The sequence below is a fragment of the Salvia hispanica genome, chromosome 6, assembly GCF_029641045.1.
Source record: "Salvia hispanica isolate PSC_SH4W2 chromosome 6, Shi_PSC_v1, whole genome shotgun sequence".
NCBI lineage: Eukaryota > Viridiplantae > Streptophyta > Magnoliopsida > Lamiales > Lamiaceae > Salvia > Salvia hispanica.
The window spans coordinates 46829516-46851595 of NC_142697.1; the positions used below are offsets into that span (position 1 = coordinate 46829516).

General features: G+C 35.5%; 1 protein-coding gene and 1 pseudogene across 1 annotated transcript; one reads left to right on the plus strand and one right to left on the minus strand.

Moving 5' to 3' along the window:
• LOC148924020 (uncharacterized) overlaps positions 1-19261 on the plus strand; it is a 75857-nt pseudogene extending 56596 nt beyond the window's left edge.
• Positions 3807-10078, minus strand: LOC148924026 (disease resistance protein At4g27190-like). The gene is made up of 5 exons (XM_089060718.1): positions 9504-10078; positions 5224-8594; positions 4721-4813; positions 4450-4560; positions 3807-4004 (listed from the first exon to the last, which is right to left on the minus strand). Exons 2-4 carry the CDS (start codon positions 8591-8593, stop codon positions 4511-4513), a joined length of 3513 nt encoding a protein of 1170 aa, XP_088916844.1. The 5' UTR covers position 8594; positions 9504-10078; the 3' UTR covers positions 3807-4004; positions 4450-4510.
• Positions 19262-22080: the final 2819 nt, after the last annotated feature.

A 22080-nucleotide genomic window follows, 5' to 3' on the forward strand; every position in this document is an offset into this window, starting at 1 on the left:
TATTCTCAATGATAATAATGCTAAACATGACACTAATTTATAGGAATCTATAATTGACTTAATAACTACTACCTCCGTCCTACAAATATTGACACACTTTGACCCGGCACGGGTTTTAAGAAATGTAATGGAAAGTGAGTTGAAAAAATTGGTGGGATGTGAGTCATACTTTAGAAGTATTAATTTTATAATAAAATGTGAGTAGGAATGAGTTAGTGGAATATGAGTCCACTACCAAAAATGGTAAAAAGTGAAGTGTGTCAAACTTTCAGGGACGCTCCGAAATGGTAAACTGTGTCAAACTTTCAGGGACGAAGGTAGTAAAAGATACGAGAGATAAGGTTGCATGATCCTTATTGATACACCAAATCCTAGATATTGGGAGAGATATCTTGCAATGATATCTACGGATTTGGTGAGCTGCGTTCTCGACCTTTTGGCGTCTTTTGCTGGGCTCAGCTCTACTCGACGTTCGGGCGGCTGCATGGGAATGATTGGACTGGCAGTTGTGAAGCGACGGTATCGAGCTATTAGTCCTCGACTGGAGCAGCCAATGAGTCTAGCTCTTGGTGTTGCAGGAGTGGACGTTGAGGTCCCTATCACAAAAAAATTTATGTGATTGGCGATGCCGTGCAACAATGTAGACTATATTTGTTGGGTCGTTAATTTGCTATTCGTAGTGACCAACGCATCATGAAGGAGCTACTATTGCAAGTAATCAAGATGCTGGTTGAATAATTTTATATTCGCAAGCTCATAAGATTCAAGTTCCGCATTGAATATAAAACGGGAGCCTATAATAGGGCGGCATGTGCTTTATCCCACTGTGACGCCGAGCTAGTTAGGCTCGCAATGACATTATTTCAAACAATGGTGCACCCAATTTCTAATATGATGAAAACAATTCACAAGGAGAATACAAACTCGAACCACGTACGACTACTTTACTCCACCCTCGCCAACGGATCAACCCCAAGCTCACGTATATGTGCACGATGGTATCATCTATTTCAAGAGACGGATATACATAAGCTCGGATTCTCCGCTACGACACCAATTGCTGACCAAAATTCATGGTTCTCCTCTTGGCGGTCACCAACGAGTCGACAATACTTTCCATCGGTTGGCTTCTATTTTTTTCTAGTCAAATATGAAACGAGATGTGCGTACATTCGTGGCACCGTGTTTAGCATGCCCATCAAATAAGTACTCAACCCAGAAAACGTGCAGCCTACTTCAGCCGTTGCCGATCCCAAACAAGGTGTGGGACATTGCATCATTGGATTTCATAGTCGGATTACCACCATCGCGCGGTTACACGACCATTATGGTGGTTATTGGTAGGCTATCCAAGTATGCTCATTTCGGACCCTTACCCAGTGGCTTTGATTCCCCACACGCGGGCCAGCTATTTGTGGATATCGTAGCAAAGCATCACGGATTTCCGTCCTATCTCCTTTCAGATCATGATGCAATATTCTTTAATAAGTTTTGGATAGAGCTAACGAAGCTAAGCGACACAACATCGCACTATAGCGCTATTGCTTATCACCCCTAAACGGATGGTCAGACATAGGTAACAAATAGGACGCTTGAGCAATACCTCCGCGCATTCATGTTTGATCATCCATTTTGTTGGTCCGCATTATTGCCATGCATGTACTGAGTTAGCTCTCAATTACAGCACCCACGAAGGCCTCAAAATGTCACCTTTTCAAGTTTTGTACGATCGTGAGCCCCCTCCCTATTTCCGACTCGCTCGACCAGTCATCAATTCTAAACGTGGCAGAAATTTTGGTCGAACGAGCTGCAGTGTTGCGAGAGCTCAAGGAAAATCTGGAAAAAGCGCAGCAGCGCATGCGCATCCAAGCTGATAAACATCGTCGTGAGAGGTATCATTTGTGGAAGGAGTCTTGGTAATTTTGAAGTTACAACCCTACCGTCAACATTCTGTAGCTCGTCCGACGTCCATAAAGCTACCGCCGTAAATTACCAAGAAGGTAGGCAAGGTTTCATACGAACTGGTGTTGCCTCCTGAGGCCCGCATTCATAATGTATTTCAAGTTAGCTGCAACCATTTATCTAAAGCTCACCAGTTCCCATAGCTACGACTTTGCACAATTTTGGTAAACGGAATGCCATAAGAACAAGGCCCGATAGCCCAACAGGCGAAGGGTCGTGGGAACCAACTATCATTTTTCGGGAGAATTTTCCTCATATCAACCTTGGGGACAATGTCGTTGCTATCCGACAGGACTAATATGGACCCAGAGCCAAGCGAGACAGACAGTGGAGCTCCGACACCGCCATCTTTGCTGCATCCACTGTGTGTTACAGGAGTCGACGACCGTGAGGCGTTCTCAAAGAAAACGGGGTTCACCATAGATGCTTGGAGATTACGCTTAGTTTTTTCCTTTTTTAGTTATATCTCCCTCCGTTTGTTATTACATGTCTCATATTTAACCGGCACGAGTTTTAAGAAATTGTTTGACTTTATGTAGTAAAATGAGTAGAAAAGTTAGTGGAATGTGGTGCCTACTTTTATATATTGGTTTTATAATAAATGTGACTGGAATGAGTTAGTGGAATGTAGGTCCACTTACCAAATATAGTAAAAGTGAAATGAGATATTTATTGGTGGATTGACGAAAAAATGAAAAAATGAGACATTTAATGGCGGACGAAGGGAGTATTTATGTTATTTAAATTCCTTTTTGAACGATTTTATTTCCTTTTGAGTCGAGTTCAATTATGGGCTCATTTCCGGGTTATTTTGACGGTTCTTTCCCTGATCGTATTAGGAGTTGAACCGCATAGTCCTATAAAAACCCCTTTAATTCGTTCATAATGAATAACTGCCGATTCATGCTCTAATTCTAATTTAACAAGCAAAATTCTAATTCTTGTTGAACACCGATTCCATAATTATGCTTTAACGATACGAGATTGTATCATCCGGTCCCTCTCTTTCTCTCTCCTCCTAAGAAATTTAATTAAAATCACTAATCCAGTCAAAATCGCGTTAAACTGGCGGCGCTAACAGTCATTTTTTTACTATTTCGTCAAAATAGGACTCTGGCGTTGTTCTAATTAGTTTGAGACTCGATTTTGAAAAGCGAATGTTATAAACTAACTTCGTAAAATAGTCATATGTTTATGACTAAAAAATGACTTCAATCTTACAAGTACGCTCTATGTCCCATTAAAAATAAAACGTTTTTCTTTTTGGTTGTCACATTAAAAATTAAACGTTCCTAAACAACATCATCTACACCTTTTCATCTCTCCTGCTTTGTTATCTCCTTCCTAAAAGTGTATGTTATGTTATGTGTGTGTGAATGGGATGAGATACATAAAAAGTTAGTTCAATTGATTCTTATTTGAAGTGTACTATAGTAATATCAAATATTTTTTTTCATACATCATATATTAAGTATAGGAGCTATGAGAAATGGGCCACTCATCCCTTAAAGGTCTCATAAGGGAGGGTTATCCACGCTTATATAAAGAAGTTAGGATCATCACCAAGTCGATGTGGGACAAGTATTTGGAGAATTTAACGGGAGCAATTTCATTCTTTTCCTCAGATCTACCAAGCAAGAGAATTCTCGTTCTTTTACTACATTCGTTCCATTTCATCATCATTTTATTCATGATACCATTAAGCGGTATAGTGCAACCAAAATCCAGCAATTTACAATTGATGTGTATTTTCTTAGTTGTAAAGTATAGAACAAACTAATATGCAAAGGGCAAAGCTGCCATGAGGAACATCGACATCAAGCATCATAATGTCACACAAGATTAATCAAACAAATGTTAGGAAAACGTCAGAATGTCAAATTTAACATTTGGGTGAAAGTACAGTTAATCCATGTTGTTTCCATATTTGCACAACTAAAACAAATGGAATCTGAGATTTTCACATTTCAACCACCAAAAGAGAAGTTCCCATTTTCAGTTGATCCTGCACACCATCACGGCATCACCCATTGTCCGAAAACCTATAAGGTAGGAATGGATATATGAGATAAATACAGATGAAGTAACCCCAGCAGATCTTAGATGCAAGAGCTAAATTCAACAAGGAACTAATAAGCATATATTGCAATTAGATGCTTACAAATCAGATATGGATTTAGATACAAATATGAACTAGATTTAACAAGATGCTTATAAGGAAAATTAAACCATTGTTTCTTATGTTTCCCTTGGAATTAATCTAGAACTGATAAAAAGACAGACCACACACAGCAGTGGTTGACTGGTTGGTATTATTGAGTTTTAGGTCAAAAATAATGATATAGACGAACTTTCAGATAATGCTAAAAGAAAATTCATAATTAATGAAGTCATATAATGAATGGAAGAAAGTGATATACTGCTTAAAAACAAGGACTGATATTCCAAGGCACAATACTCAGCAACAGAACTTGTAGTAGTACTAACCTTTCCTAGTGACAGATTGAAGAATCGTATTTTGAACATCTTTCTACTGGAAGGGACGATGCTACTTTGTTTGCTGGAGCAATTGTGTTTGCAATGCTTCTTTGTTTGCTTCTTTAGGTAAAAATAATGATTTAGACAAACTCTCAGATAAAGCTAAAAGAAATCTCTTGATTAACGAAGTCATAAAACGAATGGAAGAAAGTGATACTACTTAAAAGCAAGGACTGATATTCTAAGGCACAATACTCAGCAACAAACTTGTAGTACTAACCTTTACTAGACGATGCTTCGTTGCTTGCTGGAGCAATGTTGTTTGGTGACTGATGAATAACGTGCTCAACTCCCTGTGATGGTTCCAGCATGTCTAAATAATGATTTAGACGAACTTTCAGATAATGCTAAAAGAAAACTCATGATTAACGAAGTCATTAATCAAATGGAAGAAAGGGATACTTCATACTACTTAAAAGCAAGGTCTGATATTCTAAGGCACAATACTCAGCAACAAACTTGTAGTACTAAACTTTACTAAACGATTCTTCTTTGCTTGCTGGAGCAATGGTGTTTGGTGACTGATGAATAACGTGCTCTACTACTCCCAGTGATGGTTTCAGCATGTCTAAATAATGATTTAGATGAACTTTCAGATAATGCTAAAAGAAAACTCATGATTAACGAAGTCATAAAACGAATGGAAGAAAGTGATATACTACTTAAAAACAAGGACTGATATTCTAAGGCACAATACTGAGCAACAAAACTTGTGGTACTAACCTTTACTAGACGATGCTTCTTTGTTTGCTGGAGCAATGGTGTTTGTTGACTGATGAATAACGTGCTCTGCTCCGTTTGATGGTTCCAGCATGTCTTGAGGCCCAGAATTTGTGTTTGATATGAGCAGGTTGTTTTCATCTCTCGACATTATTATACCGTTGCAATCGCTAGAAATACTGCCATTAGATGACAGAGGATGAGTTGATCTTCCATGTTCAGATGACTCTCCTTGATGGCAGGCTTGATTAGTTGGTGTATGTTCCAAGAAAACGAAGTGGCAGCAAGGAAGAATTGTTTTATTTGGTTCCTCTGTCAACTGAATCCACCAACTCTGTTCACACTCCACAATTTCCAGCTTCTCAGCATTCCTCAAACTCAAATGAATATCTCTCAATCCATTGCAACTTATTATTGCAATTTTCACAAGTGACCTCCATTTCATGGACGTAGTAGTCTTGCATATACTTCGCAGCTTTGGCAAGTCCACCAAGTCGACAATCTTCACCTTGTTTAGCATATTAGAGAGATCAACAGTGCTGTCCGCGTCAATATTTTCATGGATGATTTCTACAACCTTGGAACAATTCTCAACTTTGATATACTCCAAGCTTGCAAGGGCGGTCGCTTGTTCATGATTGAGAATTGTAGTCAACTCTGGACAACCAAATAAGATAAGTTCCTTCAAGTTTCCAAGGCTTCCTGAACTAACCGGTCCTTTCCAAATAGTCTGTAATGTTTTAAGATCAAACAAATACAGTTTCTCCAAACACTGAAGTATAGCACAATCAGATTCTTCGGTAATTTCCATTTGCATCACATTTATTGTGAAACCATCCACAATACTTGTCATGTTTCTACAACCGTCCACCATACAAACTTTAAGTGTTCCAGCATTTATCAAATTGAAGTCAGTCAAGCTCCCTACACCCCCATGACCAACTAATTCGAACGTGTTGGCTTGCCGTAGTAGTTCTTTCACCGAAGAAATTTCTTCGCCTGTAGAGAATCTCAACAATCTTTCTGGTGAAATTGCAGAGATTTTCGAACCATACGACTGTCTTGTATCACAGCAACCAATGGAAATACTAAACGATCTTAAAGTGTTTGTACTCCAATGTGTGTCTTTGTTTTTTAGAGATTTGCTCTTAGCCACAAATAGTTCAAAACAAGTCACATTTGGGAAGTGAAAGTTAAGAGTACTCAACTTCTCCAAACTGGCAACCTCGATGACTATTTGATCAGCAATACTACTCCAGGCTTCATTGCAGCACCCTACCTCAATTGTCAACTCTTCAAGCTTATGAAGACGACGGATGATATTAAGAGGAATCGTCATTTCTGCCCCCTTACATTTCCCTTTGCGGTTGCACCCTGTTTGGCCAAATGAAAATCGCAAACACTTTAACTGAAACATATCACCAATTTCATTGGGCAATGAGCAAACTGAAGTTCTCCGAATATCAATGACTTCAAGATTCTCCAACTTTTGTACTGTTGGTGGTAACTTAGCAAGTTGATGACAATCATTCAGATATAAACATCTGAGACTGACCAAACTGGAGATAGAAGTTGGAAGTGATTCTATCTTTGTTTTGTACAAGTCCAAAATGAGAAGCTTCTGCATGTGGTCAAAGAACGGATCTTCAAGTTCCACCAAATCGTGATAACTCTGCATTAACAACGTTGACATATTGTCACTTCTTGGTTTGCTGGGTAGTGTAGATTTACAACCGATCAACGACAACCTTCTAGTCGTCCTCCAGATTTCTTCTGTAAGGGGTTGATTGTTTTGTGGCATCCAACTTAAGCAACCGTTTTCACCTGGGTATTCTTGCTTAGCAAGCACTTTTCTGAAGTATTCTGGAATCTTAACACGCTTGTCTGAGAGAATTTGCAGTAGATATTGATCTGTTAACTCTCTCAAAGTTGATGCTCCACACTCTCGTGCAGCCCTAAGTTCCGGAACATCAACTTCAAGAAATCTCTCTGCATTCCAACATTCAATAAGGTAATCTTTGTATATTTGATGGTCACTTGTAAACAACGTCACAAAAAGTAGACACTTTTTATGACTCATCTCCAATCTATCATATGCCAGCTTGTAAGCATGCCCGATTCCGTCCAAGTTTAGCAAATTAGCTTTTGAATCAGATTTCAGAATTCGCTTCACGTCACTCCACACTTGTTCATCTTTCTGCCCTTTTAAATGACAAGCTACTAACTTGATCACCAATGGTAGCCCTCCACAATACTTGACCATGCTCTCAGCAATATGTTTGATTCGTGTGTCATTAATCTTTCCATTAACTTTCAAGAAGAGTTTCAGTGCATCGTTGTCAGATAGCGGCTTGATCTCAACCTGTTGATCAGTCATAGGTGAGATAACTTTCTTGCTGTTGCATGCAAGTACAACTCTGCCAAATTTGTGATCTCTATGAACCCCAACTTCATCTAAGTTGATAGTTGATGAAACTTGATCAATAAGCAGGAGATACCTTCTGTCACAAAGGAAATCAGAAATGATTTCTGCATTTTGTTCTACGCTGTTTACTTTCTCTCCTTTTAACTTCAATCGTCCCATTATCTCACCTTGAATCCCTTCAACAACATTGTCTTCTCCCTCACAGTTTTTATGACACTCTATCCAAATGACAAAATCAAATTTTGTACTCATTGTCATTCTATTCAGAGATGAAGAATCTTTGAGTTGATTATTCAACTCTTTCATAACAGTAGTTTTTCCGACTCCAATAGGACCCGAAATGCCAACTGATCTATTTCCATCTTCACTTAGAAACCCTAAGATTTCCTTTACATACTCATTGGATAAAGGAAGATCAACATCATCGTATTTCACTTTAACAGATTTGATTTTTCTATCACGTAACACCTTTTCTGGTTCCATTTTGCAACTAACCATAGATATCTCAGCAAGCAGCTCTTTAATCTCTTTACCGAGTGTTGCAAGTTTGAAGAACTGTTGTATCTTGATGGTTGGTTTTCTCTCTTGCAAAGCATCCATCACTTTTGTTGCACTCGAAACATCATGAATCTCAAAACTCGGCAGATCTCGACAATAATGTTGGTACTTGTTGACAAACTCATCGTATCGTCTGTGATGAAACTCCATCTGCTTAACCAACACATCGTATTCACCATTTTTTTCCTCAGACACAGATGCATCAAGCCTACAATCAATCTTTTCCTTCCTCGAATAAAAGGTTGCCAACTCACTGATCAGCTTTGTCAAATTGTCTTCTAACTTTTTGACAAATTTCTTCTTGTTCTTCATGCATTTATACATGTCTTTAAGAGGTTTGTACCCAGCCGAGAAAGCTCGCAACACCAGTGTTGATAATTCATAAAGCATCCTGTAAAATTATGTCAGATAGTGCATATTCAAACTGATCATCAACATAAACCATTAAATCCATATAGATAAAACACCTCAATATATAGATAAAGATTTTCAAAACTATTTTTGCACATGTAGTGGATCATTTTTTTGATAAGCTTAATCATAAACCTGTAGGTGTGAAACATATTGTAGTGGATCATCTTTTTAAGAAGCTTAATCAGTAGGTAACTAGGTATTAAGTCAGAAGAAAACTTAGCCATATAAGGGATCTTTTACAGCGTTTAAAATAAGCATTAAATATTAGAATTGAATGCATATAACGGAGTACTAAATTTTGTTACTTAGAATATATATCTAAACATTTTCGAAGTAAAATTCGTGTTAATCCAAAAACACTATACATAATATATTAGGGAGAGCATGATTTGGTTAATATACAATTGGCTATACAAAAAAATGAAATACAGAGTCATTTGAAGTCCTTCTGGTTAACTGGTAAATAAATATAATATAAGTAAAATATTTATCGTAATAACAATTAACGAAAATATCGGTTTAAGTTAACCAATTAGCCATCTCATAGACAGACAACTCTTAACCATAAATAAATTGTAGAAAAACTGTGTCAAAATTTAGTAATTTCTAATATGAATGAGGGCATGATTATATTTATCAAGCATGATAACTTTATCATCCTTAGACTCTTAATAATTTCTTAAACAACAAGATCTTATTCCTAACAAATCGACATATAGCAGCATAAATTCCTAGGGTTACTCTTCCAAAAGCTCAAGAAACTAATACAATGTCACATGCAAACACTTAATATCGACATTAACGGGTAATTGCAAAGTAAATCCAAAATTAAGCCGTAATTAGGGAAAGTAAAGTAGCAATTGACTTCGAAAGATGCAAAAGTTACCTTTACTTCTCCAACTGACAACTCTGTTAGATCTACGCGCAAAATGCGCTCGTCTGTAGGAAATTCAGCAAAAACCAAACGATATGATGTTTTGAGATTCAAAGCTGAGTCACTGAAGCCTGGCCCTAGGTTTTCTCATAAACTGCTGCTTGGAGGAAAAAAGACAAGAAAGGATCCTTCGATTTGTGTAAGAGAGAGTGTTCATAGTGATCAGAAAACTCTATTTGAATTTATTAAAAGCTGAAGGAAATGTGTTCGAATGGAGGGAAAATCAGCTACATTGACTATTTTGTCCTTATTAAACACGTCAATTCAATTCTAGTCTAATTTGTTACATAAATTTAGAATTGGTATTTTGGATTTCTAAACACTGGCGGACGCAGTAAGGAGAGGGGAGGGGGCTTAAGCCCTTCCCCAAAAATTTTTTTTCATATTTTTCTTCTTCAAAAATTTCCAAAATTTTCATAAACTGATCTTTAGCCCCTACCAAACTCATGCCGTAAAAGAATAAATTGTCGGATGTTAAAGAAAATAAGGGGCTGAAATTATAAAATTGCAGAGAAAAACAATGGCGGCTAGGTTATTAGGAAGAAGATGACTTGTTTGGCCCAATTAATAATAATTACAGTAGTAGTACTACACTATTATAGATGACACCTGGAGATGACGTGTGGGGCGACAAATTGTTATGCATTTTGTTAAGGATTTAAAAAAATGGGCAGCTGTTTTAGAAATTGTTAGAACATGGAGTAATTTATTTATCTTATAGTAGAGAATTAGAAGATGTTATAAAATTGATTGTATTATTTATTTATTCTTATTTCTATTTAGGCTGATATTTCTATTTATTTTATTTGAATTTTAATATTATACTCCATTTATTTCATTAAAAATGAAACGTTATTCTCTCTATTTTTTCATCTCTCTTTATTAACTCACAAAACATCATTACATAAAATCTCGTGTCAAAAACCAAATGTTTCATATTTAATGTGACGGATGGAGTATTTTATCATCGATTCATATTATAAAAGTTATAGTTGTTATAATTGTGAATTTTTCTATGATTCTGTCTATAAAAAATAATAATATTTTAAAAATCACTCATTCACTCTTTGATTTGCAACTCATATTATCATTATCAAAGTTATTTTTTCATGTAATAAATGGTACACACTCCGTCCCAATTAAGTTGAGTTGTATTCTTTTTGTGATGTCCCAATTAAGTTGAGACATTTCCTTTTTTAACAAAAAAAGCTATATATCCCATCATTCTTACTTTATTTCATCACCTACTTTACTGTTTTTTTTTCTTTCCTATTTTATTTCTCTCTCCTATTTTTCAACACAATTTTCTTAATTTTTGTACCCAAAAATTGTGCCTTAACTTAGTTGGGATGGAGAGAGTACTAGTAGTTATTCTTTCACACACACATATACAGTAAAGCCCCTACAAAAAAAATTTTCTGCGTCCGCCACTGTTTCTAAAGTAAAAAAAAAATTCACATTTTAGATAACTCACGTAATATTTTTCCTTTAAAGCCATAAATAGCACTCCATATAAATTACTACACCACTTGTTTATCTTATCATCGCTTGAATTTAACAAATGTAATTTTTTATCATCAGAAGAATTTCTTTATTAAAACTTAACCAACAATATTAGACAAGTAAATCTTTAATATTATTTATAATTATCCCTCTGTTTTAATTAAGCTATTTGCCCCATTTATGTTTGAGACGTGAGAATTAAGGAATTAATGTTTTAAACATGTTGGATCTTGAACTTAAATTTTGACATCTTGAAAAGATTACTTTGAATGAATGGATGAACTATAAATCTATACTGTATGTTGGCAGATGGAATACTATTTTTCTTGATGTATATCTTTCATCGTTAGATGATACTAGTGATGGATTGAGACCTTTAACGTTCTGGGATTTAACTTTCTAAGAAGGAAAAATACCAATCTTACTATTTTTATTGATCTTAAAACAAAGAAAAATAATAGAGAAATGAATTAGCCATAGGATTTAATGCTCCAGTATGGAATAAATTTCCTATTCTCACATTTAACTAATTAAATATACTCCAAAAAATAATCTTTTTTTTTTCTATTTTGGTCCATCCCACAAATATAGTTACTTTTTATTTTTGGCAAATCTATTCTCAGGTGAGTCTCCGACAAATTATCACTTTTTCTTTCTATATCTCTCTTATTTTATCAATTTCATATTAAAACATGTGTCGTTCCCAAAATTCCTATTTTTATGGGATGGAAAGAGTATAATTTTAGCATAAAGTACTAAAATATTTTTTTTTAGTTCAAAATATTTGGCTGCCTTAATTACCATAAGAACACTTACAAATATAAAATTATGTACTATACAATTTCATTTCCATAGAGAACCGAATTGCTTCTTTATTTTATCATCATCGGTTTCGGTTATGTACATCTTGTATTAGCCCAACAATGTTTGAGAGTATGAACCAGTGCCGCAGATGCAACATCCGTCGTGTCATCATTTTCGTCGTCCCAACGTGATTGGGTGTCACTACCATCCCAATTATGTTATAGTAGTGTTATCCAATTTCATTTTCATAGATATTTTTTTAGAATATCCCAACTATAAATCAAATCTTATATTTTGTTTAGAAAATTTCCAAATATGCGTGTTTACTGTAATTACTAGTATAAAAATGTGTATGATATGACAAATCAATTCATTATTATTTAATGGCAAAACACATTCTTAGGTCCTTATACTTTAATCAAAATGTTCATTAGGTACTCGTACAATTTTTTCGTTTTAATAGGTTCTTATATCTTTCTCATAAATTTCATCACATCCTCGTACAATTTTTTCGTTTTAGTAGGTCCTTATAATTTGATTATAACTTTTATTAGGTCCTTATACAATTTTTTATTTTAAGATATTCTTTTACTTTTATCTTAGATAATAATTTATATTTAATCAAATTTAATGAACCTTTTAATTTTATTATTTAACTTATCTTATGATTATAAATATTTAGGAAAGCGTATCTTTCAATATAAATTAAAAAATCAATTGAAAATTCGGATATTAATTCTGAAAAAAACTTCGATTTTAATCTTCAATCATCACGATTAATCTTTTTATTATTCTCTACAACTTATTGAGATTATTGGATAATAAGATGATATTATCTTTATAGACTGGAATATTAAAAAGTTCATTAAGTTTAATTAAATTTAAATATTATCCAAGATAAATGTAAAAAAGTCTCTAAAATAAAAGATTGTACAAGGACCTAATGAAAGTTATGATAAAAGTATAAGGACCTACTAAAATGAAAAATTGTACGAGGACCTGAAAAATATATTGTGAAAAGTATAAGGACCTATTAAAGTGAAAAAATTGTATAAGGACCTAATGAATATTTTGACTAAAGTATAAGGACCTAAGAATGTATTTTGCCTTATTTAATTAATGTGCATGGTGCTCATGCATGCATGCATATAATATATGAAAAAATAACTTAATGTGAATAATACATTATGTAGTAGTACATGTATATAAGATGTGAAAAAAATATGTTCAAGTAACAACATTATCTTTGAACTTTTAATGATTTTATTTTTGAATCAATGTTACAATTTGTTGACCCAATTGTATAACTCTTATGTATGATTTGCAGCACAAAACTTCCCAATAATAATAATACTAATACAAAGACATTTTCCCAATAATAATAAATTGTATAAATATAAATATTCTCGTTCTAAAAAACACATATAATTAAAAATTGAAATTGTAAAGTGAATTAGGTCTCTACCAATTTCACATGAAATCGATCTCAAGGAAGACAGTAACAAACAATGCAGTAGAAAATGGAGATACTGAAGCAACATCGATGGTGAAATCATGGTTATCTTACAAGAACGCCCCAATACTTGTCTGCTTATTCAACTACCACTGTTCTTCTCTTGCTGCATGGCTTCCTCTGTTCTTCCTCTTCCAGATTCCACACCTCCAATAAAGGTCTCATCTATCTTAATTTACTATCTTCTTAACAAATTTTATCAAAATATATATTCTTCTTGTTTAGATATAGGGTATCCGCTTGTGTGGGTTTCTGCGGTCTATGCTAAAATAGGGGGTTTATTTTCTGACTGTATCAAATCTTGAAGCAATTAATTAAGTAATTAACTATGCTTTCGTAGATTTGGGCTTAGGCTAGACATATTAATTACTGAAACAATTGATTGCTATCTGAAATTATGTATTGCTGTGGGAATTGGTTGAAATAAATAAGGAGCATAAATTTGTTTTTAGTGCATTTGATTTGAGTCATGATTTTGGAATGTGGAATTATAGGTAAGATTTTTATATGGATTTATTACTTGAATTCTGAAGATCATGGTTAGTTATTCACTTTAAAATGCATGCTGAAAAGCTGTCTTATTCAAGTATTTGTAAATTGTCTCTCTACGGTTAGTGTTTGGTCTAATGGTAATCATGAAATTTTGAGTTCTTTGTTCTCGCCTTTATGTCGAAAAGAAGTGAAGGATGGTCATTGTTCCAAGTGTGTTAAGCATCCCCATTCTTCCATTTTGTGTTGTTGTAAATGTTTTTTTAAATAAATTCCAAAAGCTAAAGCTTGACCAAACCAGTTCACTTATCCAAATTCGGTAAATTATAGCTCGAATGCGGATTCTTCACCGCAACCTTATTGTTTGTTGTAGTTTTTACCTTTTGTAGATGAAATTAGTTATGTTGTAAAACAAAAGGTTTGTTTGCTTCTAAAGTTGGATGTGCTACTGATTCTTTGTGGCACAGCTTTATACAGGCATATAAAGGAATCCGAAGCCATAAGACACACCTTGATTCCTCGTGATCTCATCAAGAGAGTGAGTATTCTCATGGTTCTGTGCCTTCTGAACTAGTACATTTTAATAATGCATCTCTATTAAGCAAAAAACACAGCTGCTCTTCCATGTTTGGTGAGAGCATCTTAAACCCAATTCGATTATCTGCTTAGGTTAGAGAAATTGGAGAGGATGTATATGTTGAAACAGAACAGGTCCTACAGAAAGATGCGAAGAAAACAGCTACAGTGGACCTTACATCAAGAATGGATAATTTCCGTTCGAATACAGATGCAGGCAAAAAAAGGTGATTCCCTTTCCATTTTGTTATTGGAGCTGCTCGTCTTTTCTCTTGGCTTTATTCGTTGGCTTCTGTAACTTGTTTAAATGTTAGTCGGAGATGTAATAGGCATCCATAGTTTTGTATTGAGAGAGCTAACTTTGCTGCCATTAGATATTGGCTTACAGTATATTGAAAAACTATGCGCAAGTTCAGGTTTCGTCTATTATAACTGTGTAAGCATCTGCAGCACTTGAGGAGTGGCGCAAGAGGAAGATGGAGAGGGCGAGACAACGTTCTTTGGTGAAGGGTGGAACAGCCAGATCCTAGCCCCCAGCCCTATTGAACTCTCATGAAGTTCTGATCTTTGGACATGTGCTGTTTGTTGCTCGATGGTCGTCATTCCACTAACTAGATCATCATAATTCATGATTGTTTGGATGTAATGTAACCGGAGCTCTGTTGCAGTTATTCTGTTTCATCCAACTTCTGCAGCTTGTTGCTGCCACATTTGTCTTTGGGAACCACTACACTAAGAACTATGTGCTGATACTCATTGTGTTCAAACAGCCAGTGCTGACACAAAAAACGAATGTGATAATATGATTGTTCAGTCTCGCTGTAGTCGACCCACCACTGGCTCTACCATGTGAACCACCACCTGACTGCTTCTTTTTCTACTTGTGCGCCTCTTCTGTTTGAACTATGGACTTCCTTGGCTGCTGCAGTGGCCATCCTCTTTGCACTGTCTCGCACTTCTTGTTGCTGTTGTTGTTGGCGTCCACATTTTTAGATCCATGCACTCTTCCCCAGCTGGTGCTGGTGCCCAATGCCAATCATTATCTGATTTGATTGTAGGCAACTGGCAACATGAAGGTTGATTTTTCAGAATGGACACTGACTTGAGGGGGATGTATTAGGATGTTACAGCTTTGATCAGCTTTTTTTTTATTATTTACTTTTAAAGTATTTACATATGTTGTACTCTATTTGTAAATATCTGATCTCGTACACTATATAGAATCCCATAGTAGCATAAATTTCCTTTCACTGTACATACTTATTGTGGATTCATGTATAGTCTGCAGGACCAACTATTGTAATATTGTTATCCATTGTATACAGTTTCTCCATCATATTAGACCTCATGTTATATTGGTAATTAGAAATGCATATGTAAATGTAATAGTGCTATATCTTGAAACTGGTATGGATTTTACAAAACATGATATCTATATTTCAATTGCATAATTGTTCTTCTGTTACAGTACCGGACAGCTCAGTCACAATTTTTGCTTCAAAGAGAGAAAGCATTATACCAAAACTTCAAAGAAGCCAATCAAATATTTTATTGGAAGATAAAGATTATGCTTATATTATCTGGTGGAAGGAGGTTAGATATGTCTCTGAATCTCTTAGATTACCACATAAATTAGTCTGCAAGTTTGATTTGTATTGTTTTTCTTGTCTCAGAAACTGGAAATGTGCAGAAAGCCTTCTTCTGTTCTACTGGTCAAGTGGTTGGCATTTACTAATTTGCTGGGTGTTGATAGTACCTTAAAGAATGGAAGGTACAAGTCTCTCTGTGTCTGCTGGAAACGCCTGATGTCACATTCTTTTACTTATTAATCAAGTTATCTTATCTTGTTGTGCTCATTGAAGGAATTAAAATTGTAATGTGACATTATGTGAGCATGACTAATGAAGGCACATAACTGTATGGTCCCACCGTGCTTATTTTCACAACTCTTCTCCTTGTTCTAAACTCAATTGTATGTGGAATGATGATTTTTCTTTACATGCATTTGTATCTCATATGTTTTTATATACATGTGCATCATAGCGCTCATCAATCCATTAAACACGTAAGTATGGGTTGTCTTATGTTGAAACAACAACATAGACTAAATTATTCTTCGATTGTTGCATTTACTACTTTGTCTATTGTTGCAATTCAGTGTTACGAATGAACATTGAATTTTTAGAACTATCGTGACACGAATAGCATGGAATATATTTGGTTATATCTTTCTTGCTTATATTGTATCCTCAAAGAAGGAAATCTTAATGGCGAAATGTTGCAATTGAAGTCAACATTTCAGCGTGAAGTTTTACTCTACAGGGTTATTCTATATGGTTTCCCTTAATCTTCTAATGTAGTTGGTTTCACCTCTTCATCTTTCATTCTGGTACCGTGCTTCGCTAACACTGAATTTTGTGATCCACTCTCACCACTTTTTGTCTCTATTCAAGGTCGGAGATTTTTATGAGTCTATAGGTATTGATGCTTGCATCCTAGGTGCTGGATTGAATCCGTTTGGTAGTTTACGTTTATGCAGCATACCTAGGGTGGGTTGCCCTGTTTGTTGTGATATTCTGTATATCATTGCCATTTAAAAGTTGATACAGTGTTATCAAGTGTTATCAGGGATAAGTCATTATATTCCACTTCATTAGTCTGTGTGTCATTACCAGAAACCTCTGGTTTCTGGTCAGACAAATCTGTCTGTGTGTGAAGTGGTTTCTTGTGGTTCCAGAGGATTGGGTGACTGGTGATTTGGCCGTGGCTTTGCCTGGGATTGTCTCTGCAACGAGGAGGTTGCTGGATCTAGGGTTTCTGTGGATACGGTGGAGTAGATTGGTTATCTACTAAGGTTTCTCTATTGAGGGGCAAATCAATTGGTGAATAAGGAATTGAGGGTCGGATTTATAGACCTGTGCAGTTGTACCTGGTGCAACTTGAGCCTATAAATTGTTCTTGATCTTGTTTCTTTTCTTTGGTTATTTCTGAGTCCTTCTACAATCCATTGTTGAGGTGAACGCTTTTAATCCGTGTGTTAAGTGTTTCAGGTGCAATAGAAGAAGTAGAAGACTGCAGATCTAGTGGTGTAATAGCTAGATCAGTTTCTTGATTGTATTACTTGTAATCTTGGCTGAAGTATAGACCTTACAGCGATCTACGGCGACAGCTCCCCGTGGGAGGTTTTCAGCGACATCGAGTCGCGTTGGCACTCGAAGATGGAGGAAAAGGGCGCCATCAAGTACACCGTCTTCGCCTTCACTAAGCTGGCGAGGGCTCAAAATTCTAAGAGGTTTTGTCGAAGAGCCGGGAGAGGCACGTGGGACGGCCAAACGGGCCCCAAGAAGATCAAAAACTCCGACACCGGATGCATCATTGGGCATTCGAAGATGCTAGTGTACGGGCAATCATGCGAGGCGGACGTCGGGGTCGGGCATTGGATAATGCATCAGTATTCTCTTAGTGAGGAATCGGTTAAGAAGAGCGGCCGAGCAAACGCTGCCGATCTTGTCGTGTGTAAGATCACTAAAGTTGTCAAGAAGAAGGACAAATCCGATCACAACACAAATAAGGTACTTTAGGTTTATTTTTTAGTAATTTCTTGGAACTTTTTACGTATCATAACCTAATTTTTTTGTGAAGTCACCGGCGGCGATTGGTTACATTGACCATAATTATGCTATGGTTGCGCAACCAGAGTCGAATGGCGAGAGTTGCGATCTTGTGAGATTTGTGCCGGAAACAAACGAGGTACTTTTTTTTTTTAATTATTTCCTTTTAGGGTTTACAAATTTGTGCAAATTGTTACTCAACTTCTTTTTCCTGCGTTTTCCTTAGGGATTTTTTAACGGTGATTATCAAGTCCAATGTGCGCAACCAGAATCTTACGACAATGGTTCAAATTATGAAAGATATGCGTCGGACACAAATGAGGTACTTATTTTTTAAAAATTATGTTAGGGTTTACAAATTTATGCAAATTGTTATGTAACTATTTTTCTTCATGCGTCCACCTTAGGGATTTTCATCGGAATATATAGCCAACAACGGCGATTATCAACTCCAGGCTGCGCCACCAGAATCGTATGGCGATGGATCAAATTTTGCAAGATTTGCACCGGACACAACTGATGTAATTATATTTTTAATTATTGTCGTTTTGAGTTTACTAATTATTTATGCAAATTGTTATGTAACCTTTTTTTTCCTACGTCCGTTCTAAGGATTTCCACCAGAAAATAGAGGTAACGATGGCGGTTATCAAACTCCGGCTGCGCTACTAGAGTCGTACGGCAACGGCGCAAATTACATGAGACTTGCGCCCGACACAAATGAGGTACTTTTTTTATTAATATTATTTTCGTTTCGAGTTTACTAGTTTATGCAAATTGTTATGCTTACAACTTTTTTTCCCGTGTCCGCCCTAGGGATTTTTACTTGCAAATATAGGCGCCGGCGGTAGTCTGCCTGCACTACCAGAGTGGTATAGCGACAATTCCATCTATGAGACACATGCGCCAAACACACATGAGGTACCAATTTTTTTTAAATAATTTCTTTTAGAGTTGGCATGCAAATTGTTATGTAGTAATTCTTTTTTTTCTCCGTCTGCTCCTAGGGATTTTCCTTGGCATCTATGGGCAACGACGACTATTATCAAATTGCGGCTGCGCAACCGGAGACGTCTTATGCTTGGGCACAGAGACACCAGATTATCAGCGACAAAATTATTGCCCCGGCATCCCCGAGAAAGAGGGCGGCAGATGAAGATCTTCCAGACGATGTACAAGGTGGTGGTGGCTTCAAGAGACACAAGGGAGACTAATGAGATTGATAGCATAACAAAATTTGCAATTAGATAATGACCTTTCACAAGCTGAAACCATCGAACAGATGGTGATTAATTATTTTGTCTCTTATAGCAAACTGTCGAACAGATGGTGAGCAACTATGTTATCTCTTAGTATGTTTAAACAAGCGAAGTTGAAATTTCGATCGATAAGTCGAAAGGTTTGCTTTAGAAGTCCAACACTTTATTTCAAGATTGTCACAAGAAGTAGGGTCGTGATCATGTTTGTGGATGAGAGCATCAAAATAGCTTAAAGCTGTTCGATGAATTGACTGACTGAGATCTTTATTTATCACGCATGTAACTGCGATTAAAACGTGTTTCAATAAAATATCTGAAACGATTTCTTTGTTTTCTTTTAAGTAAATACCTGAACCCTAAACCCTAAAACACTCTATTATTGGACTTCCTTCCTTTCGTTGACTTCTTTTGAGTAAATTCTGATACAATATCAAAGTTGACTAATGATTGACTTATAAAATACTACCTCTGTCCCTGAAAATTTGATACATATTACCATTTCAGTCCGTCCCTGAAAATTTGATACACTTCACTTTTACCATTTTTGGTAGTGGACCCCATATTCCACTAACTCATTCCTACTCACATTTTATTATAAAACTAATACTTTAAAAGTAGGACCCACATCCCACCAATTTTTTCAACTCACTTTCCATTACATTTCTTAAAACCCGTGTCGGGTCAAAGTATAGCAAATTTTGGGGGACAGAGGTAGTAATATAGCTAGAGAACACGGATAAAAATTAATCATCCAAATTAGAAAATACTATAATCAACTAAACAAGGAAATTTATGATCCGAAAAATCAGGAGTTACGCGCCAAATCTATAATCTAAAACTAACACATAAAACCTATACAAACGTGTTACCGATTGGAATAGAGAGAAAAGATTGAGAGGGAAAAAGCAATGGGAGAGAGAGCAATCAAGTTATTCATTATTTAATTATTCATTTAATAACCAAAACAATTAAACATCATTGCTATAAATACTTTCAATTTTGGACTATTTTAAAAATTAAATTATAAATTAATATACTTTTTTTCTCTACTATTCACGCAAAAAACATGGTGACCTTTCATATTAAAGAACTCGGATTATTTTAGCATTTAATACAGGGCTTTGGGTTTAGCAATGGGCTTGTGCTCAGATTTGGTGTCATATTGGACTAAAATTCCCTAGGATATAAATGAGTTCATGTCCAGTTGTTACCCTTATACTGCTACGACACATGTTGTAAATCAGATTTGAAACTCAAGCTTATACTAAACAATAAACATTAAAGGGTATTTTGTATATAATTAATTTCGTTTTCTTTAGATTCTAGTAGTATTTTTTTTGTTATTTGTATAAGATTATAATATGAATCAGTCAATTTTGTTTCCTTGTTTATTCAAAATATAGAATCTATGTACATCTTATCTTATGTATTTATGGAATCTTTGTTCTTTTCATGTACATTTCGACCAAATTAAATCCCCTGATTTTTCGGATATCAATTTTACTTGTTTAATTAGATTCTAGTATTTTTTTTTATTATTATTTGGATAAGATTCTAGATATTTTTATCCGCGTGTTTCCTATATTATTTTCAAATTTAATCATTAGTCAACTTTGATTTTGTATCAGAATATCCTTAACAGAAGTCAACGTAAGAAAGGGAGTCCAGTAATGACTTAAAACTTTGGTTGTCTATTATTGTAAATAAATTTAGTTAATTATTAACTCGCCAAAATGCTTCTCTTCTCTCTCCATCTCATCCACGAACATGATCACGACACCTACTTCTTCAATCTTGTGACAAACTTGAAATAAAATGTTCGAATTCTAATTAGAAATAGCATATTTGTTCAGCTTGTGAAAGGTCATTAGCTAATTGAAAACTATATTATGCTATCAATCTCATTAACAATATGGTAAACAAAACTCAAATTTGGATTAAATTATGCGATCAAACATTCTCCAATATAGTGTATTACATACTATAGCATATCATAGGGGCTAAATGAGAACTAAACTTGGTCGCTCTTATGTCTCGTAAAGCCACCACCACCTTGTACATCGCCTGGAAGATCTACGTCTGCATCCCTCTTTCTAGATGAACTCAGGGCTGTCGGGTCAAAAATATTGTTAAAATCATGGGCATCTCTGATAATTTGGGGTTGCGGAGCCCAAGCATCTAATTCCAACTGTGGAATAAGATTAAACTCATGATAAGACGTAGCCGGTTTCCCATCCGGAACTTGATAATAACCGTTGTTGCCTGAATGGGTTGGCTGAAAGGATGAACAGAACACTAATGGATATGGTCAGATGCATGCTAGTGGAGTCGAAACTTCCACAATCATTTTGGAGAGAAGCTTTATGTGTTGCTTCTTATGTTATTAATATGACTCCTACGATTGATTCGCGGGTGATGTTCCAGAAAATGTTTGGACAGGAAAGAACACCTCTTATAATCATTTAAGGGTGTTTGGTTGTGAAGACCAGACTTGGTGACATTGATAAGGTAGAGAGTTTAGATTTTCACTCTCGTGATGACCTCATTGATATTGATTCAAGTTCTATCCCACACTTGCCTACTATAGATGGTGTTAATGCAGTTGAAGTTGAAATGCGGATTGATGATTTTGCTGATGCCCAGTGAATATTTGGAAAATCCTCCAAATAGTTATAATGATTATCCACAAGATATTGATACCAGAAGGTCTACAAGAGATACACAATAGCCTACTAGATATTCTTCAAGTGAGTATGTCCTCTTGACTAACGGGA